Raw genomic sequence first — 23,075 nt, forward strand, 5'->3', positions numbered from 1 at the left:
TTGAAACCATGCTGAATAGTCGTGAGATAACTGCAGTATTGGGTAATACTACCCTTACAAGGAACACAACTAAGGGATGCCCGCAAGGTGGAGTTCTATCGCCTTTGCTGTGGTCATTGGTTGTAGACCAGCTACTTAGAAACCTAACTGAGCTAGGTTTCGAAGTTGTCGGATTCGCCGATGATGTTGTGATTCTTCTGAGGTGAAAATTCGACAGTACAGTATCGGAGAGAATGCAGTTAGCTCTAAACTATACTTTAGAATGGTGCAGACAAGAGGGGCTGACCATTAACCCCTCTAAAACAACCATTATTCCCTTCACCCGGAAAAGAAGGTACAACTTGGAGAGCCTGAAGCTGGGCGAGACTACACTGCAGCTTTCCGCTGTGACTAAACATCTTGGAGTAGTTTTAGATCAGAAACTCAGCTGGAATGCACATATTGAATATGTCATCGGTAAAGCTCCGAGTGCCCTCTGGGCATGTAGCAAAGCTATTGGCAGAACATGGGGTCTAAGGCCAAGTATGATCTATTGGTTGTACCAGGCAATAATAAGACCAAGAATAACGTATGCCTCGCTAGTGTGGTGGCCTAAAACAAAAGAAAGGTCAACGCAGAACAAGCTTGGCAAGTTGCAAAGGCTAATTTGTAATGCAATTACAGGAGTAATGAAAAGTGCTCCGTCGAAAGCCTTAGATGCAATTCTGCATCTATTACCACTCCACCAGGTGGTACAACTAGAGGCGGAAAAAAGTGCATTGAGACTAACCAACTTAAAAAAGTACCTGATGGAGATCAGACAGGCCAGCTGGCAATCCTCAAACATTTTCAGCTGAGCAAACATATACCAGGTATCGAAGATTGGATGAATACAGAAGCAAACTTCGAAATACCTTTCAAAATCATAGAGACCGAACGGGAAGTTTGGGAACAAGGTGGCCCAAACATCCGACAAGGCTCTGTCGTCTTTTACACAGATGGCTCAAAAATGAATGATTCAACCGAAGCAGGTATAAATGGTCCTGGGATAAGTATCTCGATACCAATGGGCCGTTGGCCTACAGTGTTCCAGGCCGAAATATTTGCAATTTATGAATGTGCACAAGTCTGTTTGGCTAGGAAATACAGGCATGCTAACATATGCATTTTTTCTGATAGCCAAGCAGCACTTAAAGCACTGAAAGCCTTCACATGTACCTCTAAGCTAGTATGGGAGTGCATCCTTTCACTGAAACAACTGGCAGAAAGGAACCAAGTATGGTTATACTGGGTTCCTGGTCACTGCGGAGTGGAAGGCAATGAAAAAGCCGATACGTTAGCTAGACAGGGGTCATGTACCGATTTCATTGGCCCAGAACCGTTCTGTGGGGTGTCATCAAGCGCCTTGAAAGCAGAATTGAAAACCTGGGAACATAGGACAATACAAGAGAACAGGAGATGCTCAGTAGGGCTACGCCAGTCTAAACGCTTTATAAAACCAAGCGTCAATAAAAGCCAGCAATTGCTTAGTTTAAATAAAAAGGGACTAAGGACAATTACCGGACTGTTTACACGACACTGTCCAAGTAAGCATCACCTGAAACAAATTGGTCAGTCAGATGACGAAATTTGTCGTCTCTGCGGGTTCGAATGTGAAACCGCAGAACATTTGCTCTGCCACTGTAGTGCACTAATACAGCGCGGAATAAGAGCCTTTGGAAAAGGAACTTTGGAGCCTATTGAGGTCTGGTCTGCGAATCCTAATGAGGTAATACATTTCATACGAAATACAATGCCTAATTGGGAGAAAGGGTGCGATAGGACAACGACGATCACTTCCATCAATAGTGATATGTCTGCCACGAGTACCTAGACTAAAGAAGAGGTATACCACAAAAGATCAAAATAATGGTCGCAGTGGTCCAAATCTTACAAAAAAAAAAAATAGTTGGTGCGACCTGAAATAAATCATTTATTTAAACTCAAACTCAGTATAGTATTTCCACGTAAAAATCATCTTTGCATGTTAATTATTAGGCATTCATATGCTCTAAAACTGACTTATTTTAAGTCGTATTGAACTGATTATTCAGTACTCTATCGTTTCCTTCCGGTTTGTGGATCGGATAACGAAATAAGGTAGTAAGTTAAACAAAATCTTCCTCGAAATCTTACGCTCTAATCAACGATGATATAAACTCCAAAAGGGTTTGAAACGTTGTTCTGTCAATTTGAAACTAGATTTGAGACGCAGTTTATTTAAAAAAAATCGTAATGACAGCAAACATATTTAATAAAAAAATAGCGATTAGGTTTGCTACCGCTCAAGTAAATCGTAAATGTTTGCTGTAGTTTACTAAATATTTTGCCCGAAAATTCCGTACCAAATATAGCAAATTTTTTCCTAGTCTAATGCCTGCCCAACACTCAGTTTTCTCTTCAACAAACTGAAAGAATGTAGTAATGAAGATAGAAAATTAAACTAACTGAAAATATACAACTTCCAATCTCCGGGCAGATGTGTTTCCGTTACACCACCGCAGAACGTTAAAGACGTAGTTCCAGAATCGAGTTTTGTATTGTTTATCCAATTCTCGCACTTCGTACATTTACTCAGTAGGGACTATTATTTATAGCTGGCTATTGTTTCAACATCCTCAGTAGGAGATTGGAAGTTGTGGGTTCGAGTCCCACCTGCTTAACTATATTTTTAGTAGTTTTTATAATTATATTTTCAGTTAGTTTAATTTTCTATCTTCATTACTACTATTACTCCTTAAACAAAAATTAAAAATAGCATGACTTTGCTTAGAGTCGAAAAAAGAAAAGTAAAAATGTTTGTGACGCAAGTCGATGTTGCTGCTGGTAGAGATGGCAACTCACTGGCACGTTTCTATCTCTCATACTGAGAAATCATTCCAACTTCCACTGAGGGTGTTGAAACAATAGCCAGCTATAAATAATAGTCTCTACTGAGTAAATGTACGAAGTGCGAGAACTGGATAAACAACACAAAACTCGATTCTAGAACTACGTCTTCAACGTTCTGCGGTGGTGTAACGGAAACACATCTGACCGGAGATTGGAAGTTGTGGATTCCAGTCCCACCTGCTGAACTATATTTTTCGTATTTTCTACAATCATATTTTCAGTTAGTTTCATTTTATATCTTCTTTACTACATTTACTCTTAAAACAAAAATTGAAAATAGCATGACTTTGCTTAGAGTCGAAAAAATAAAAGTCAAACTGAAAGAATCGGACACCAGTTTTCAATTAAATGTAACAAGAGCTGTAATCGGTGATTTGAAAGTATTCTATATTCACAAAGCAAAGTTTTACAGAAGACATATAAATAACATTTTTGAGCTTAAAGGAAAATTGTCAGCGGATCTCAAGCGATTGTTTGACGACATAAAGACACTTAATCCTCCTCTCCTGCAAATATATGCTACAAAAATCGATCACGAATTTCTGATGTTATTCAATTCATATTCAAGTGTTTTGTATCTCATTTGTTTTTTGTTCTTCATGCGAATTTAGAATGAAATTGTACACAATTTCTTGTTGCCTTTTACTGATAAACTTATTTCAAAATCTCATTTTTGCTAAAATAATTTACCCTTCCCGGTTCCCGGGAATTCCCGGGAAATGAGATTTTTCATTCCCGTTTCCCGGGAAAGCGATTCCCGGGAATATTGCAAACCCTATATGCGATCTAAATTTTATACGATATAAACAAATTTAATCTTGCACCTTTTGTAATTTCAAACTTGTCACGCACATTTGAGCGACTTAGAATTAACATCCTTAAACGACTTCTGGTTTGCTGGGACTGTATCCGACTATAGCTGACACTTCTACCACTACTGCTGCTGATACGTGTTGCAGCTACTGCTGCTGGTACCCGATGCTATCCGCTGCTGCTTAGTTAGGGCCGTCCTTGTGGCCATCCAATAGTGAACTGATTATTTTGAGCAGAAGCAGGCCAAAAAGTTTATTCCCGGTTTACTAGGTGTATAATAAGGGTCGACAGCGCTAAGGAAAGTTAACATCAAGCGACGAATCAGAGGTCGAAATCTGTGTTTCAACAAGGCTTGACATTTTCAGTAGTACAATAGTTCAAATAATCAAATTTCAATTTTTGGATTTGGATGGATGCATAGATGATTTTCCAATCTATTCTTGCAAGAATAAAGGAAATCAATTATAAAACAACCCACAAATTAACATCAGAATTTAGACATATTTTCCCCTTTCTAGAATTTAATTTTATATCCCTATGTAACCGAACTTCCTGAGAGACGTAGCTCTACGTCGAAAAGTAAAATTAATTCTGCTCATAATACACGAAAATGGGTTCAGAAGGCCGGGATAAGAAGATCCCAGTTTTAGCAGAAAAAAGGTAGACGGTCCGGTCACCGAAGAATGCAAAAATCCATATACTCTCCTGATCCAATTTCAGATTTAACTTAAGAAATGTTTTTATTGAATCTTTATATAAAATTTTGATAGAATAGCTTCAGATCTGCCTGAAAATTCAATAAGCCGTAAAAGGAACTAATCTCTAATTTAGCTCAAAATTATTGAAAATGCTTTTCGAAAGTCAATAGAAAGTACCTATGTACCAAAATCATACTCTGAAAACGTTGCCAAAGGCCAACAGAAAAGACCGAAAATGGCTTGAAACAAATACATTATACAGTCATACTTCAATATAAGCACAGAACGGAAGGTCATCTGTGATACGAAAACTGCTAAGTGCTCAGTGAATTTTGCAGCGCTCCCTAGGGGTGGAAAGAACGCTTTTTACACGGAAAATAAACAAAATTTATACTACTTTTATCGAAATCAATCAAACACACTGGTATAAATCTGTCGGCGAAAACACTACAGGTTAACCCTGCTAAGCATCTGTAAGAAGGAAAACACATTATATCTAGGGGCTTGACAACTTTATTTCATGAAAAATATTTCGGTAATGGTTGATATAGATATTAAAATCTATCATTTATTTATCACATTAACTTCCCAACCATAGCGTATAGGACATGGTGAAACGGTTTGATCAACAAGTAGGCACGAGCGGGGAAGCGTTTTTTTATTTTGTACGGTTGAAGACGAGGCATCACCAAGCGGCAAATAACTTTTTCTACTTGTTAATAGATTCTTACTAACTAAGCAAATGAAAATCGCAAATTCATGTGTTTCAAGTTGTGAACTGCTTCTAAAATGAATGAATATCAGTAGCAAGGTATGTAGCTTTAGCGGATTTATAATTTGAATGCATCGAAATAGTGGATTATAAGATGCGATGAATTTTGGTCATCGGTTGTTTTAATAAACAACTTTAGTCTTTGGCATTTTTTTTTTGCAATATAGCCGGTTGTACTTTTGACATACCGTTTTACTATGTTTCTATACACCAACATCACAACAACGATAATATGACTTCAAAGAGTTTTGATGTAACTAGAGGAGTGTCTGAAAATGCAACGATAAACACTTAGTAACAATGAATACAATCGAATTTTGCTCGTTGCACTAAATTCGTAGTCCAACTAGTGAAGGACTTTCACGCGTTGAGTTGAGCTATCCAGGTTGCAAGATGACACCGGTTGTTTCTTTTTGTTAGGATTATTAAGAGATTTGCCCAAAACTGAACGCGGTCTAATCCAAACACCGCGCTTGAATCAAAGGCCGCGCTGAGTTGCCAGATGTATGCTGTTTTAATTTGCATCAACCTTCATTGTTAAAGTATCGGGAAAATCTTTGAAGAAATCACTGCTGGAGACAGTGGAGACTAAAAAGGATTACTAATCACCAGAGGAAAATCTATCGCATCATATACTCACTTTGTGGTTTCTGTTTCAAGCATTATGATATCAATTTATGTTAGATTAATCTGTAAACCTGGCACCCCTGCTGCCGCCTTCAGTGTGCTGTCAGAATCGAAGTTTGTTTTGATTTTGGAAAGGGTTGCCAAAGCAGGTAGATTTAATTTTGGCTGTTGTTTAGTGTCCCAAAGAAAATAAAATCGACTCTGCAACCAAGAAGGCCATTTGGTTTCAGAGTTGCGGTTTCTAGCGCGGCGAACAAGTTTCAGTGAAACTCACAATACTAATCACCTATTGGGTTACGCAGTGTCTTGCCCCTAGCATTCTTCAAAACAGCTGACTCAGATATTGGCATAGATGATTGTAGAACTGTTCCTTTATTGTTTTTCAGTAATCTACTCCTTTTAACTGTGAAAATAATCAGATTATTAACACGAGTTACATAAAGTGAGAGTCGCATCTTTTGTTTCAAGTCTCTGATTACCATCTCGTTTAGAGTCTTCTTAAAGAATATTCGTATATTACGTAACGTGAAATTTGGCAATTTTCAAAACCCCCATCAACTAAGTAACGCAAATTTGCATGGTGGTCTTATGCAGTGTAACACTTCGCTGGATACCTTTCCTCCACCTCTCCCCTGAGCGCGTTATGTATTATACGAATGTTTCCATATATGAACGAACGCTAGAGGTAAGGCACTATTGATATACAATGGTGATTCGCTTACCGGTTGCTCCTTAGTCGGGGGTTTGTTAGTTGGGCCCTCATCCATCTAAAAAGCGCTCTTATGTCAAAATGGAACGACATTCAAATGCATGCAAGAAACCCGAAAAGTGAATAAATGATAAAATAAATTTTTACTACTCGTACTTGAGTTTATTTGTCATTGATTGTTGATGGTTACCTTTGATTACTCGAAAAAAATGACATTGATTACTTCGGAGTATTCTCAGGTTACGACGCATTTCGATCCTTTTTTAGTGTTCTGTAAGGTTGTCACTTTCGGTTGTCAGCAAAGATACCAGATTTGTCAACAAAACGATGATTTGTTTTGAATAGCAGGTATGTGCGGTATTTTTCAACCTCCATCCCGCATAATCAATAACCATAAACGGATGATAATCCATATGGTTTAACGATACCCCATACAGTCGAAACTATATCCCGAACTAGTTGTTAGGCACGTTTTATGGTTATTGATTATGCGGGAAGGTTAACTTAATTCTTTTCCCTATGACTTTCTCAAAATGTGTGCAGATTTTTACTGATTTCTGCCTGCTCGAGCGCATTTTTTCGAATCACGATTAGATTTTTATCAGATTTAAAAAAAAAAAGACTGCACAATGAAACCGGTACCTCTTACAATCGCATTATTCGTTGCTCTAGAAGCTAACCTGATTTTAATTAACCTTATTAGCATTGGGCGATACGACGGAGAGTATCGATACTTCAGTATCGATACCGAAAGAACCAAAAGTATCGAGATACTCAAAATATCGGTCAAAAGGTATCGATACCAGAAGTATCGAACCTATAGCTGAGATCATTTTTTGAATTTTTGATAAATACATTTACTCAGGGTGGCCACTTTACCGGAAAAACGAGAAAAGCGGGAAAAAGCCGGGAATTTTAAATCACCGGGAAAAAAATACGGAAAAACCGGGAAATTAGGCTTCACGCAGGGAAAATCATCCTCCTTCATGTCTGCCGCTTTATTTGTTCAACAGTTTCTGAGGAAATGTCAACATGAGACCCTGTTTTTTTTTTATGTTTACCTAACTGGCATGATTCTGCCGGATAGGGGAAAGCTGGTTTTTGGTTTCAGTTAAAGTCGACAGCGGCTTCGCAGCAAGATCTGCGTCAAATAAAATCAGGCTTGATCAGGTGGATAAATTTACTGTTCCGTAACATATATTGTCAGATTTTAAAGAAGTCAAAAAGTTATCAGCGTCGCGGGAGGCGTATTGAAACTTCTTGTGAATAGTGTTCGACATCGCATCGGGGAGAATCCGGTCAAAAGTCAAATAGGACCGGAAACTTCGAGTCTCGATTTTATTTCGAACTGGACCGGAACGGAGCTACCCGGTTTGTACTTCCCGATTTTTGGTATGATTTTAACCACAAGCAGCAAAAAAAAATTTTTCATTCTGTGTTGGACCTTTTGACTACTTGATTTTGTTGGGGAAAGACGCCACCTTGAAGAGCTATTTGTTAAAGATTTCTCAGATTTTTTCTATATCAAAAACAAACAGTAGCTAAATTATTATTTTTTCAAATTGTTTATTCAGAGTGTCAGTTGAATTTATTTTACGGACCATGAGAAAATTTCTTATACATTACATTGACCCAAGCTCGAAAGTTTTAAAGTCCCAGGATCGAAGTTTTTCGAAAAAAAAAATGTTTTGAAATAACAGATCTCAACGTTTCATGCATTTTGCATAATGCATCTAGACAGTTTCATGTGCATTTTTTTCATTGGTCACTCTGAGGCTCTTCTTCCCAAAGTCCGCTTGAAGTTTTGCCTGAGGACATTTTTCTAGAAGACAAAAACTCTATGCCCCAACTCTTGAATTTATCCCACGCATTTCATTGGCATCCTGATACAGAAGCACTGCAAGCTCAAGAGAAGGTTGACAGAGAAAGATGCAGAAGGAAGCAAAAAAGCGCGGAAGGGAAAGATTGTCAACGATTTGGAGATAAAGAGGGCGAAAATTGTGCAGCAGATCACCATGAATGTACTTGCTAAAGTCGACAAACAGCTAAACACGATGAAGGAGGAATGTTTTTCATAGTTTTGTAACACTATTTTTGCAAGGCACAAATAAGCATGTGAAAATTGATTTTTTTCTCATATGTTTTAAAAATAAAACACCGGGAAATTTCACTAAATATCATCGGGAAAACCGGGAAAAAACCGGGAAATTGAAAATTGATATTGAGTGGCCACCCTGAATTTACTGGAAACCAGTATTCGATTCAGTGATTCGCGAAAATACAGCAAAACTATTTGCTGAACAGAAAACAGTAAATGATTCCAGCAACCAATCCAGCAAAAGAATTGAAAAAATTACGTCAAGCTGTCATTAGTAAAACGCGCCAAATCGCTGTGCAGCTGGTACGGGATCATCGCTAAGCTCCTGATAGCGAATATGGGACCATAGCTAAGTCCTTGTTGGGCTAGATGAACTTAAAAGTTGAAATGATAATCATACATCTCTAGTTCAACAGTAATTTGCCTATGATCCGATGGGCGGATGGAATCTGGTGCCTGACGGAGACATGGTTCCCTTGAATTAACTGGTTAACCAGCAAATTGATTTATGCTTTGCTGAATGAACAGCAAATTGTCATAGCTGACAACCAGCAAATTGTATTTTGTTTTACCGAACATGCAGCAAACGACCTGTCACTTTTATGCAATTGAGCATTACTGAATAATTAGCAAATTTCATTTTGCTGAACAGATTGCTGGAAGCACAGCACACCAAAAATCAGCAAAATTTTGGTGGTTTCCAGCAATGAAAATTTGATGTGCCGACTTTTTGTTGAATGAATCAAATGACTTCACAAACAAATACATACAGGTAATGCTGAAATTCTGAGCTTTGGCAAACAAATGAATTAAACAACTTATATCTTCAATATTTGTATTCACTGGACCAGTGGGCTGTGAAGCTCCCGTCTTATTTGTATAAATTATTGACACACTTCCATATTAATTGATGAGGAAGTTGATGACATAAAAAAGTTAGATATGTCAGCGAAAATAAGATAGTGAAGTCTACCGCTGAATTTTTCTAGCTAATAAATATTGCAATTTTTTTTTTCACTTGTACTCTAACTTGTGTCGACGGAAAGCATGAGTTAGTTTCCGCTTGCAAATATTCGATCTGAACAGTGTAACCAGAAAACTTATATTTGTTTTTAAAATACAGTCAAATTTCGCTCGTTGGGCTATGTTTAGTTGGGCTACGTTTTAGTTGGGCTCTCGCTCGTTGGGTTATAGCCCAACTAAATCGAAGCCAAACATCATTTCTGATAACGTTGAATTTCGTTTGAGGGGTTTGTGGATGCATTTTAACGCAGAAAGTAAAATTAATTGAAATGAAAACAAATGAAGCTGAGTATAAATGTAAACAAACAATATTTTAATCAATTGTCAGAGAAACAATATAAGTTTTGTGCCTTAATAATGTAACGTAGAGCTATGCCTATTTTTGAAAGTATTTGAGAACACGTTATTATTGAGCACTCCTTTTTGGCTTTAAATGTGTGGCTTAAGTAAAACAAATTTCGAATTTGGCCCTATGCTGCGTTTGGCTCAGATTTTGACAGTTCGTTTGGCTCACAACATTCTCTCTATCTATTTCTCCATCTAAAGCCTGTAGTACACTCTTTGTCTAATGGTCAAATTTTTGACCTTCTGGCATAATGGTCAAATTTATTTGACATCATGGTTGTTGTTTGCCCGTGTTTGCCTCATGTTAAAATTGGAGAGTGACAAATAATTATCTTCGACCAAATTTTTATTTGTCAAAAAGTGCCAAATATTTGACGCTTGGTCAAAGAGTGTAATACAGGCTTAAGTTTTGCTAGTGCAAATAGACTCGTGCGATACTTATACTGACAGTGGCAACCTTCCAGTGGTTCCAGCTCGTATCAACTAGCTGGCATCTCCATCCGATTTGCTTTGCTTTATCGCAGCCAACATCACAGCGGTTCTACGATGTGTGGGATCCACGGACGCTGACAGACAGCATAACATAGCGTATCAAAAGTGGCGGTGATCTCGTGTACACATTGAGATGTTAGCCCTTGTAACATGTCAGCTAGCTGGTTCGTATGCATACAAGAATATCGATACAAATATCGCGGTTTTCAGTATCGATACGGTCGAGTATCGGACGCTTGGGTATCGATCCAAAAAATCGAAATATCGTCTCAAAAGTATCGATATTTCCGATACCGATACAATATCGCCCATTGCTAAACCTTATTCAGCTTATTTTTATTTAAATGGCATGTCGCATGTCACATCAATGAGCATAAAATCTATATTCTCCAGAATGGACTAGAGTCAATCGGCAAAACATTTAATATAATCTTATAAGTGGATGAAAATAGTTTATAAATTTCATTTTCGAATAAAAATGTGATTTATTTATTATAAATATTCGGAAAATTTGCGTTAAAAAATCCATCTGTGCCATGATTTTTAAAAACTCAAAGTACTTTCTTTAGTTGAAAAAAAAACTCACGAACTGCATTTTAAATTTTAACAATTTTCAAAAATAGCCGTCTATGACACATGGTACAATTGTAAATGGAAGAATTGTAACATTAACGTTTTAAAACGCACGATTTTTCAATAACATTGATTGTTATTCGTGTTTCAAATCAACATTTGTCGATTACGATACCTTCGTTACACTATTGTAATATGACAAACTCCACAAATGTGAATAATTGCGAATTTTACCCAAAACGTTTTTGCATCGAACGTAATAGATTGTATTAAACGGGTTAAACTGTTGAAATAACCGTCAATTCAAAACATCGAATAAATTCTGCCACATTATACCACTGGCAAAGCGGCATAAACGTACATGACAAATAAATATTGCCCGAGAGCACAGAAAATTCAATTGTCATTTTTCAGTCCTTTTTGTGTGCACTTTCTGTTCGATCATATACCTGAAGTTGACCTTCCGTTCTGTGATATAAGGCAACTTTATTTTTATTTTCGTAACGTTATATCTAGTTACGTTATATCGAAGCAAAAAAATTTTTTTTTTTTATTTATGCAAGAATGCTAATGGTTACTAAAATATGCGCGAAACCCTATTTTCCATAACCTATCAGTAGTTTGAAACCTTTCTTATGCCCATTTAGAGAAAATTTCAACATGCAAAAAAAAAATTTTTTTTTCTATCGAAGCAAGACAGTGCATTGTGGTCGCATTCGTGAAATTTCACGACAAAAATCTGTAATTCGGAAACCATAGATGCTAGAAATTTCTTGTCTTCTAGAAAGTTTCTCTACTAAGAGAAATCTAACTCTTGGTATGACTGGTTACTAGGGTGGTCCTATTGTAAACAAAATAAAAATTGTAACTTTTTTATCTTACGACATAGAGCAATATTGTCTTCCACAAAATCATAGGTAATTTAAATTTATGAAACTCTGTTGAAAAAATTATTTTTCTATCTTGTTTTTTGACTGTTTTATGGCAATTTTTCTAAATTCATTCGGGTTGGTTCGAAAAAAAAAAACCACTATTATTGCTCTAGTTTTTTCAGCTTTTTTCGGATTTCAAAGTGGTGATCGAGGGATTTTTAGGGCGTAAAAAACTGCATATTTTGACACTAATAGATAATTGCTAACTATTCAGAGAAAAAAGTCACAGGTGTTTTTCTCTTCTAAGATGACACTTTCACCCCCTTATTTGTACATGTATGCAACAACAACACCTTTAGGATGAAAGTACATAGTTTCACCTTCAAAATCCATGTTGTAAAGTTTGTCAACTTTTGTGCCCTTTAGGCTTGAAATGCATTTAAAAACTTGGAGTTTTCACACCAAAATTTGCTAATCCACCTTTCAAAACCATCTAGTTATTCCAACTTGATTTTTATTCGGAAAATTCGTTCGAGGGGCTTTTGGGGCATAAAAAAGCACTTATTTTGATGTCAATAAAGAGTTTCCAGTGCTTGTTGAAAATAAATTTTCGTTGTTTTAAAATTGAAAAATGGCATTTTAATAGGGTTCTCTATATACTCGAATGTTTACAAACTTAAATTGTTGGTTTCCGAATTACAGATTTTTGTCGTGAAATTTCACGATTCCGACCATAGTGCAGTGAATTATTACTGAAGGATGCGTGAAAACCTATTTCCTATCACCTATTAATATTTTGAACCTTCCTCATGCCCATTTTGGACAATTTTCGCATTGGTTTCATTTGTTTCAAAACTTACTTACTTAGCCCAAAAACAGTTGATGTATCATATATTTTCAATTTCAATACATTTTGAAAAGTTACGTTATATCGAGGTAAAAGTTTCGTTTTATCGAGTTACGTTATATCGAGGATGCCTTTTATCGAGGTTGCCTTATATCGTGGTATGCCTGTACCACGTTGAGAGTCCTGAATAATTCTTTAAAAGTCTTCGTATTGACACTAACACAGAATTCAATTACGGTTTTTAAGACCAAAACGAAACTTATCTCTGGTTTAATTTAGATTCCACAAAAATCGCTTTCAAAACACTTGGCGAATCGGGCTGAAAGCCACCCTTAAAAGAAAAAAAAGCTTCCAGAAACTGGTATTAAAAAAATATAAAATGATTTGCAATTCTATTGATGAAATTAGGTCGACCTTGAAGACAAAAAAAATTGAATTCAACCTTTCAAGCAAACAACCTTTAAAAGCTAGAAAGAGATTAAAAGGCAGCTTCCGAAAGTCAAAGAATAAAAAAGGTTATAGTAAAATTAGGTTCAGGATACAAAATAGTTTCATATTAAGTTCAGAGTCCTCTAGAAACGATTCCAATAAAAACAAAAAAAAAACTCCAGAATCAGCTCAGAATAATAAAAAGTCACCCGTAAACGCCGAAGAAAATTAAATTTGAACTCAACAATTTTACCTCAAAAATGCTTTTCAAAATTGAGAATGATAGAAGGAAAAAAAGCTCCTAAATTTGAGCTTAAATTCTCCGGAAATAGCTTCTGACGTTCAACATCTGATAGAAAAATGATGATCGCTAAATAAACTAATTTAGATTTGAGTTCAAATAGACTTTTGAATGTAATGAAGAACGCAAACTATTACTTTTTAAATTAATTTAGTTTCTCAACATTATGGACTTTTTTTATTCGAAAAGCTTCCCATTTTCCATTTTGCACACTCTTCTACAGCTCGGCGCTAGATTAGCCTAGCAAATTTCACGCTGCGAAAAGCAGCTTACTGCAGGCATGAAATATACATAAATTTCAACATCTCGCTCTGCTGATTTACAGTAAATGTTTTCCTTATCTTTTATGCAAATATACACACCATGCTTGCGCTAGAAGCTAGAGGCGTCGAAGCAAAATCGAATCGGGTGTGGGTGTGGAATTGGCCGCCTTGCCACAGGCTTCCGCTCGTGAGTGTCTGTTGGGAGCATGATTACAATATTTCCCGCCAACAAAAAAAAAACATATTCGTTAGAGCTGACTCTATTCGATTGTCATCCGGAAAGCTAATTTTTTGCTCTCGTTCTTCCACAGGTAAAAATGGTTTCCCAGGGAGCACAAACCAACGGGGGCCTGAACGGGAGGAAACTGACAAAAAGCCTCTCCGAGGCGGCGGACCGGGTACAGGAGAACGGCATCGATGGAACGCAGGACGACGGTCCCAAAACGTAAGTGTTTCCGGTGATTTGTATCTGAATTCGATTTTGTTGGATTTCGCTTGTTACGATTTGACGTTATATTTTATTCGCTTTTTTCGCCACGCGTGTAGTCCAACCGAGCACGAGTTTCTTCATCGAACACAGTCTGAAGAACCACCCAAGTCACCATTTACCATAACCTCACCGTCATCCAAATCACCGCTCATGCAACAACATTTCGAACTGCCGTCGCGAACCTCGTCTCGAATGAGCCACTCGGAAACGTCCCGCAGCGACATTTATCCCCCCGATACGATACTAACCCATTCGCGGAATCACTCCCAGGACAGTGCGACTTCCTGCCGCTCGACAGATGGATCGCGATCATCCTACGAAGCAAGTTCCTATCCGTACGAAATGTACGACAGCGTCGTCATTCCGAGGAGGGGAAGCCACACTCTTTCCACTGAACCATTCCAAGTACTGCGCAGAGACATCGAACAGATTCACTATCACGGTCACGAGAATGGTTACGCATTCGAAACACACAGTCTTCCGAGACGAGTCTGCATTCACCACAAACCGGAAGAATTCCATACTCACACATTGCCACGTCGCGATCATCATCCGCATCACCATCATGAGATCATCTTCAAGGATCAACTCAAACTTCCTCCCCAGGAGATTCTGATCTCCAACGGTAGCGTTAACCAAGATATTCGTTCTTTCGACAGCAACAGTCTCAATAGGCGAATGTCCGCCCATGCGACGGCACACCAAGACAAGCAAAGTCAACCGCAACAACGAAGAGCTTCCGCGTACGCGTACGTAGCTCCCGAAACACACACTCTGACCCGAAGAAACTCCATAACCCACCAACAGGTTCAAAAAGTACAACCAATGGTCCAAGCACAACAATTACAGCAACCTCAAAAGCAACTCCCAGTGCAACCTCAACTCCAGCAACAGCAGCAGCAGCCACAGTTTCAACCTCTAATCAAACCTCAACCACCAATTTTCTCCCAACCTTCACACCCACCGCCGCCCTGTCCAATAACCCCACCCAACATCCAACCGATGGACATGCAGGACGATACAAAATCCTCTTCCTCGTCCGAAAGCTGCTCTACGTGTGACTCCGAAAGCGAGAAAGACGACAGAGAAGAAAAGGAAATCTTCATAGACTTTAAACCTCGAGTCTCACCCGTTCCGTCACCGAATGCGGTGAAAAAGAAAAAAATACAAAAAACCCTTTCCGAGGGAGAAATCTTGCTGGATCGTAAAAAAGTTCGTCTACCAGCGGACATCAGTACTGTTTCAGCCAGCGAAGAAGATCTCAAATCACCCGGCTATCAAACGCCCCTACAACACCCGGACACTAATCTGCAGTTCAGCGGAACACCGATCAAAGATGAGGGTATCTTCATCGGCAGTCCACCGGCTGACGTGGAACGCAAGAAGGCAGCGCTCCGAAAGCGATCGGTTAGTTTGGATGTTCCAGTCAGCGTCGGAGATCGCGATGATGATGACGACGGGCCCGAGGAGAAAGGTCTGCTCGAGGAGCTCGAAGCGGACGCCAAGGAGGACCGAATGGGAACTGCTCCGCCTTCACCTTCGAGGGTAGACGATAAACTCTCGATCAAATCGCTCTCGTCGCCGTTCCACTCGTCCGAATCGCTTGCAACGAGGGATAACTCGGATGGGATCTGGAATGAGTCACAAGCTACCATTATGACGCCGAGGTGAGTTTTTTGGTTTTTATTCTATAAGATTATAGACGATGTTTGTTTTTCTTTGGTCTAGCATTACTGACAATGGTAAGCTGACTCCATCGTCTAAAAGGAAGCAGATGCTGTTACAGCATCAGCAGCGCAGCTCACTGGACACGGATGCCCTGGATATGGAGGATATCGCTGATCAGGTTGGTGGTTTGGAATTTTCTCTATAATATTGAATATTGAAGAATCAAATCATTATTTGAAACAGAATATATTTTTTATATGAAAAACTCCAGAGATTCCTTAATTGAATCCTAGAGTGACAGCAGAAGAATCTTGTTTGAAGTCTGTTTGAACGTGTTTTGATTCATCAAAAACAAATCGAATTCAAATCCGTTTTCAATCCTAATTTATTTTAATCCAAGTTCAATCAAAATCAGAATCCTCGAAAAACGTCTCCAAAAACAAGGAAGACGAAAACAAAATGATTTGGAATTCCAAGAAAAACCTAAAATTGGCATTGAAAATCAATCCTATTTAAATTGAGCCTCTGGGACTTATACCGTTGAAACATTTCGAGAAATTCATTGCATTTATTAGCTTAGCTTAGCTTAGTTCTGACTGTACCTATCAATGGTTGCTACTCCGTGATGGGTCCGAGCCATTCAAGATGCACAATGAATCAACCGAAGAAACAACTGGGAGTGGTCATTCCTCCTCACTGTGCATCATTCAATGACCCGATTTTTTATAGACCAATAACGGCGCCGGCCACGTCCTTACAGTCAGTAGAGGATATTGTCAGTTTCGCGCAACAACGGCACACCTCAAAATTTTCATTTTGAGATTTTGATTTCAAACGATGCCAAACGCAATTCAGTTTTATCTCACAAAAATTCGTTTCAAAATTGACAAAATACCTAGAGTTATAAGTAGATTTGTTTTTGCGATTAAAAAGATGCTTAAGAAGATGGTAAAAAAGAGATTTAAACTCATACAACTTGCTCATAATATGTACATAACAGACTCAAATAGGTTGGATGAGTATGGAAAGTTTAAAAATTGAATGTTTTCGTAAAAGCGAAGAAATGATTTTAAACGCAAATTTTGGAACCCGTTTCTCGTGAAACTATAATTTCGGGCTGTGTCAGTGTCGCACGAAACTTACAATACGGAAGGAATGTTAGAATGCAGTCTTTGCTTTGTTAGAGACCGAGTATACCTCTGCATCCCTGCAAAGACCACGGATGGGAGTTTTGTTAGTAGGGTGGGTTTCCGATCAGGATTCATTTTGATTAGTGATATGACCATTTCAATCCATTTGATCAATTGTAACAATATAATAACGATCATTTACCTATAATATGGGATGAATAAAAATGTGTTTAAATACAATATGAAGAATCAGAATAGGTAAATAACATTTCGGTTGACTTCCAATTCAAATCTGAAACTTTCAAATTTTTACGAACAACATGCAAAAAAGTAATAGGAAAATATCCGAAAAATATCTGGAGGGTGCATTATGGTTTGCTGAAATTAATTAGATGAGCTTATATGAAACTAATTCATGTCAATAGTGGTTGCTCTGCTGTTCTCTGCGGCTGAAACATGAATTGAAATCAGTTATTACAGTAGATGAAATAGAACAGCGTTTCTCAACCTTTTATTGTTCGCGTACCCCCTAGCGATATTTTCCAAATCAATTGTACTTGGAATATTCTCGCAGAGTAGGAGAGAGTAGAGGTAGATCATGTTGTGTTGTCGTAGTCTAACTGAGGTTTCAAATTGAACTATGGTTTGTTTGATTGCTACAGTCATGTTTTAAAGAGCAAGTTTGAACAACAAATAAAATATTATTAAAAAAAAGTCCGCCACTACTGATACCCCTAGGGGTACGCGTACCCCAGGTTGAAAACCGCTGGAATAGATGAACTAATAAAAAAAAATTGATTCACTCAATAGTGATTGCTCTGCTACTTTCTGCGGCTATGTTTTTACATATATTGAAATAAAAATATTACAATGACATTGCAGTGCTAGCTCAGATGTGTCACTTCCCCAACCATTCACAGCATAGTCATCTGAACAGATAAAACACACGTTATATTACAAATTTTCACATTAATTCTAACGTAATTTTAATTCCCTAACAAAAATCCTCACGTTCCAATGAAATTTGTTGAAAACGGCCCAAAGAGATATAGGGAAGAGCTTTATTAGCATTCTTCCACAGCTGAAATTATAATGTGCAAGGGTATGATAAAATATGTTACGAAAAAAAATAGTAAGTGAACTATTATAAGAAAATCACAAAATGTCACCGGTGGTTGTTGTGCTGCTTTCTGTGGCTGACGAAATTAATTTAAATAAATAGTCAGTATTTGGAGGAAAATATAACATTATATAGTTCGTACGTAAACAGGCGACAACGATAGCAAACACAGGCATAAGAATTTTTTCTTCAGTTTCAGCCAGGCTCACTGGGAATAGATATCTAAATGGTTCTTGTTATACGACGCAAGAGTTGCCTAATTAATAGAAAAACTGGCAACGCTCCAAGTAATCAAATATGTTGTCAGAGCGCTCAAAAATAGGACATATCATATAACACATTTGTTCAAAAGCTAGAAATATCGAAAAAATAGAGCAAAAGATCCCGGTTAACCGGAATATAAACGTAAGAGAACACATGCTCCTCGCCATTAGTACCTATAGCGAAAAGGCACGAAAAGAAACGGTTATCAAATTCGCTCTCCAACTTCATACGCACACAGCCGCACCAGCGCCTATACACCGACCACCGAGCAAAAAAGGAAAACTTCGCATCGACTTCATCACATCTGCACAGACACACAAATATAGTTCGGAAATAGTGAGCCTGTACGTCAGAGAACCGACAAGGCACCCACCGCTAAGGAAACTGTCACACCAAAATGATCAACGGCAATGCAAAATTATACAGTTCGCCCGTTCTGATGTTGACAGCCGCCCCAACGGCGAGCGCCCCGCCGACTCTCCAACATACAGGTCCTCTATTCGGGAACAACACAAGCTAACAAATCTTTTTCTTTATACTCAACCAAATAATAATAACAATATATTGTTGGTAATTTTAGTAGGGGAGAACCGTACAAGACGCACCAGTTGGGTAAGATGGCCCATGCTATTAATTCCTCAAAATACTTACACATGTGGCTCTTTATGACAAAATTCTTCGCTTTTCTCATAAAAACCCAGTTTCTCTACAGTTATCATATAAAAAAGTGTGCCAAAATGACTGGAATACTCAAAAAACTGTGCAATTGGCTGTGGCTCTGTCCAACATGTAATTATTCATGAATTTTATTTAAGCTTTTATGATTAACTGACTAGTAAATTATACAAAAAACTATGGTTCCCCTAACATTTACACTTTTGGAGTTTATAATACTATGAGTATTTCAAATTATTTCACTAACTCCCGTTAACTTTTACCTAAAAACAATCAAAATTAAAATTGGGGCAGAATGCACTATGAAGAGCTTGCAGGAGATTGCTTGACAACTTAGAGCATGTTCCATTATTTTTGATTTTACTTTCGAGACTTCAAGCGCTTCTCACTTCGCTTGCTGATTTCTGCTAGTGGCATATTAGCCACCTGCTTTGGAGCATACTGACCTTTGTTGTGGTGCGTCTTGGTCACGGGTTTGTTTGGCGGCAATGGTAACTTTTACCAAAAAAGACATTGAAATCGAGTATTTTATAATAAACTTTGTCATAAACATACAATAAATAGATACTACAATCATCCTACACGTTCAATGTCGCTTTGAAATGATTTGAAGCGCTGTAAATCGCGAAAATGCTTAACTGGTGCGTTTTGTACAATCCTCCCCTACTTTTTGGAGTCCTAAATCAAAAACTCTTTCCAGTACCACAGTTATTCTTGGTACATGCAAAACATCACCAACACAAATACTTATCCTTTGATCTCCATCTCTCCTACGAGGCATGGTAATATTGCGAGCGGCGTTGCGCTTTCGAGCAGCAGCAAGAGGTTTTGCCACCGCTATAGGTGATTCGTATTACCGTACATAACACACACTAACACCACTACACTATGAAGACGCACATGAATCGTAAAATTTCAACTTTTATTAATGATTATGCGGACTTCGATTTTCACTAATAGCCACACTTTCACTTCCACCGACATGGTGCACTAATCTGATTTAATCGCACTTCACTCCGGTGGCCTTACTTCCCGAAAACTATGTAATTTTTCATTTTATTCACGAGACGGTTAATTTTCAACTTGTACGGGCTTAACAGTGTTGCCGATCTCCTTCGAGAAATTCATTGCATTTATTCACGCAAAAGTTGGATTGTGCGAAACCAGTACAAAATTGTGCGTTTTTAGTGCAATTGTTGATGTAATTCGGAACCAGTACAATGGTTGCGTGTTGGGCATAACGCAATTAATGCTCTAGCGTTTCTCCAATGTATTTGGCAGCTCCAAACTACTACACCTAAATAGTTTCAACTGGTATCAAGCAGCATTGCAAAGCGAGCGAGAAGCAAAACCATTCTTCTCCTTTCTGCTTGAGGACGAGACATATGCTACGCTTTTCAAATCTTTTGCACACACGCTTTCGAGATACTTTTTCTTCTTCATGCATTCCTCTGAATAGCAGCAAGCACGCACCGACAGTATGAGTGAGACTAACAACACTATGGTATCAAGTATGTACAGCACGAACAACACTATGGTATCAAGTATGTACAGCACGGGTGTCTCGCTCATTTCGTGAAGCAACGAAATATCGCCTTGCGCGTCGCAATCCGAACCGAAAGAGAAGCGAAAGAGCAACATGCAAATTGTATGTGATGTGTCTAGTCTAGTCACCAATACACTCGACGTGAGAAATAAAGTGTCGGTATATGATACATATTCTGATTTCATTCTATGTCAATGGATTCGCAGTACAACTGTTGCGTTATGCGTTTCACACATTTATTGTGCGATTTCTGTGCAACATTTGTGCGAATCGGGAAGACACAATGATTGTACAAGACTCCAACTTTTGCGTGTTTGAAGGAAACTTAAGCAATTCGTTTAAGAAACACTTAACTAGTGTTTGGAAATAAACTATTCCCAAGGATCATAATCATCACCATTCAAAACTGTAAACTAAACAACTTCCCGTCAACAGTAAACTCCCCTTCCCGCAGCGAAAATTAAAAGTTTCCCGCAATTACAATTCTCTCCCGGAGCTGAAAAACTGTCCCAATTAGGAGCCTAGCCTAGACGGAACCTTTTGTCGCTACAATTGTCACAAACAGACGCAGCGCCATCACCGTCGCGCGAAAACTCACCCCGTGACGCGATAGCTTTCCATTCTGCGGAAGTTGAAAATTCATTAGTGCCCAAGCCGGGCTGCACTTCATTTCTGCTAAGCCGGGTCCATTTTGGAGAAGGCGAATCAACGTGCGGAAAATTACGAGCAAGGAAATCCGGACCCTTTTTATCCGACCCGTAGCGAAGGGATAAATGGAAGTCCGCTTGGATGGAGTGGGTTCATCGTTTCATGAAACTTATTCGTTCCGCAGTACGTATGTGACATCATGCGCCGTTCAATGGGTGAAGGAAATTGATTACCAACAACGGTTATAGGAATTAATAACATCTACTTTCAATTAAACATCGTCTGGCTGGGTCTTAGGGGTTATTTTACCGCACCGTAATAAATATCATTCCTTCAAAGAGAGAAGTCATTAAGCTTTTCCAATAATCTGAGTACCAATTTCACTTTTCCGCAGCCCCTCCCGCCTTTGCCAGTAACTGTGGTGTCATCATCGTTGCACAGTATTTCCACAACGTCACCAACGGGTATCCCGGCTGCGGTTGCTCCTCCACCCCAGGTAATGCCATCCGCAACGGCACCCATCTCCACTAGCCTTGTCAGTGCAGGGACGACGGTAACAACCGGCATCGTGAAACCGACGCCGTCCATAGCCATCATTCCGTCGCTAAGCATGGAACGAGAGGAACGAGAACTACAGCAGCAACAGCAGCAGAAGCAGATGCAGCAAAATACTGCCACCTTGAGGCGTCCCTCGAGGCCTCTGTCGCCTTCGAAACGACGGGGAAGCGACCAGAAGAAGCTTCCCAAGATCGAACCACTTATCCATCGGTAAGACCTTGTGCATGAGTGAAAGAAAAAAAACAATATTAAATAGAAAATATCGTTCAATAAGTTTGGTTTCATAATAGCGCTCGCGCATTTTTCTGCAACGATTGCGATATTTTTTTGTTATGTGCATGAGTTATAAATTAACAAATTTAAACACAAAAATTTATATATGGAAAAATAATAATGTTTTCAACAGATCCCCCGACAGCAACGAACGCATCGTGCCTATCCTGAAGGACCAATCGCCGATCGGCGAATCTACGACAGCATCCGGACCGCAGTCGCCTCCAGATTTGATAAAACCTGCTGCGCCCACCCCAACGCATCCACTACCAGCAGGAGGCATGCCCTCGGGTCGACCCCACGCAGGTTCCACTCGCTTCGAGCAGGTCAAACTGAAGGGCCTGGATGACCGTGACCTGTTCGGTGATGGTGGGGCCGGATCGGAGGGTAGCACCACCGAGGACTACGCTACCTGTACCGACAACTCCAAGCGGACCGGTTCCGGCCACACGACGGCAACCGGTGGCCCAGCCAAAGGTATATTTAAAAGCACCCACGTCATTAGACCAACCACCATCAAACCAGTAACAACAGGTTCGAAGCCCATTATTCAAGGAAATCATTTGTTTTCCGTTGATTGCTGTTTTTCGGTTTCGTTCTTACTCGTGCTGTTCCGGTTCAATCCCTTTTTCCCGAATTCCCCAGACAGCCCAACGCTTTGCGATGGCTTGTAAATGGCCCTATCATTTCCTTTTAGGCATAGCCGGCTTTTGGTGTGAAATTAGGGTGGCCTAGCACATTTTATATAATCCACTTCTCTGTCAACCTTCGGAATAAAAATTCGATATTCACAATACCGTCTTGGGAAATGATTTCGGTCCGGTTTCACCAGTATGCTTTCATCATGAAATTTAGACAGTTAAGAACGATTGTTCCGGAAAAGGTGGAGAAGAAAGGACAGTGAGAGTGATGTCGAAATATTCGGATATTT

General features: G+C 38.8%; 1 protein-coding gene across 8 annotated transcripts in view; it reads left to right on the forward strand.

Moving 5' to 3' along the window:
* Positions 1–23,075, forward strand: part of LOC129732609 (uncharacterized) — a 283,879-nt gene that overhangs the window by 221,937 nt on the left and 38,867 nt on the right. For 6 of the 8 annotated variants that reach the window (XM_055693610.1, XM_055693612.1, XM_055693613.1 and 3 more), the window contains 5 exons: positions 14,084–14,217; positions 14,319–15,929; positions 15,991–16,108; positions 21,708–22,081; positions 22,278–22,678. In XM_055693610.1, coding sequence (XP_055549585.1) covers positions 14,084–14,217; positions 14,319–15,929; positions 15,991–16,108; positions 21,708–22,081; positions 22,278–22,678 — 2,638 coding nt within the window. The remainder of the gene's footprint in view (positions 1–14,083; positions 14,218–14,318; positions 15,930–15,990; positions 16,109–21,707; positions 22,082–22,277; positions 22,679–23,075) is intronic. The other 2 variants (XM_055693614.1, XM_055693618.1) reach the window with 2 other exon arrangements.

Source organism: Wyeomyia smithii, chromosome 3, assembly GCF_029784165.1.
Source record: "Wyeomyia smithii strain HCP4-BCI-WySm-NY-G18 chromosome 3, ASM2978416v1, whole genome shotgun sequence".
In the NCBI taxonomy this organism is placed as follows: domain Eukaryota; kingdom Metazoa; phylum Arthropoda; class Insecta; order Diptera; family Culicidae; genus Wyeomyia; species Wyeomyia smithii.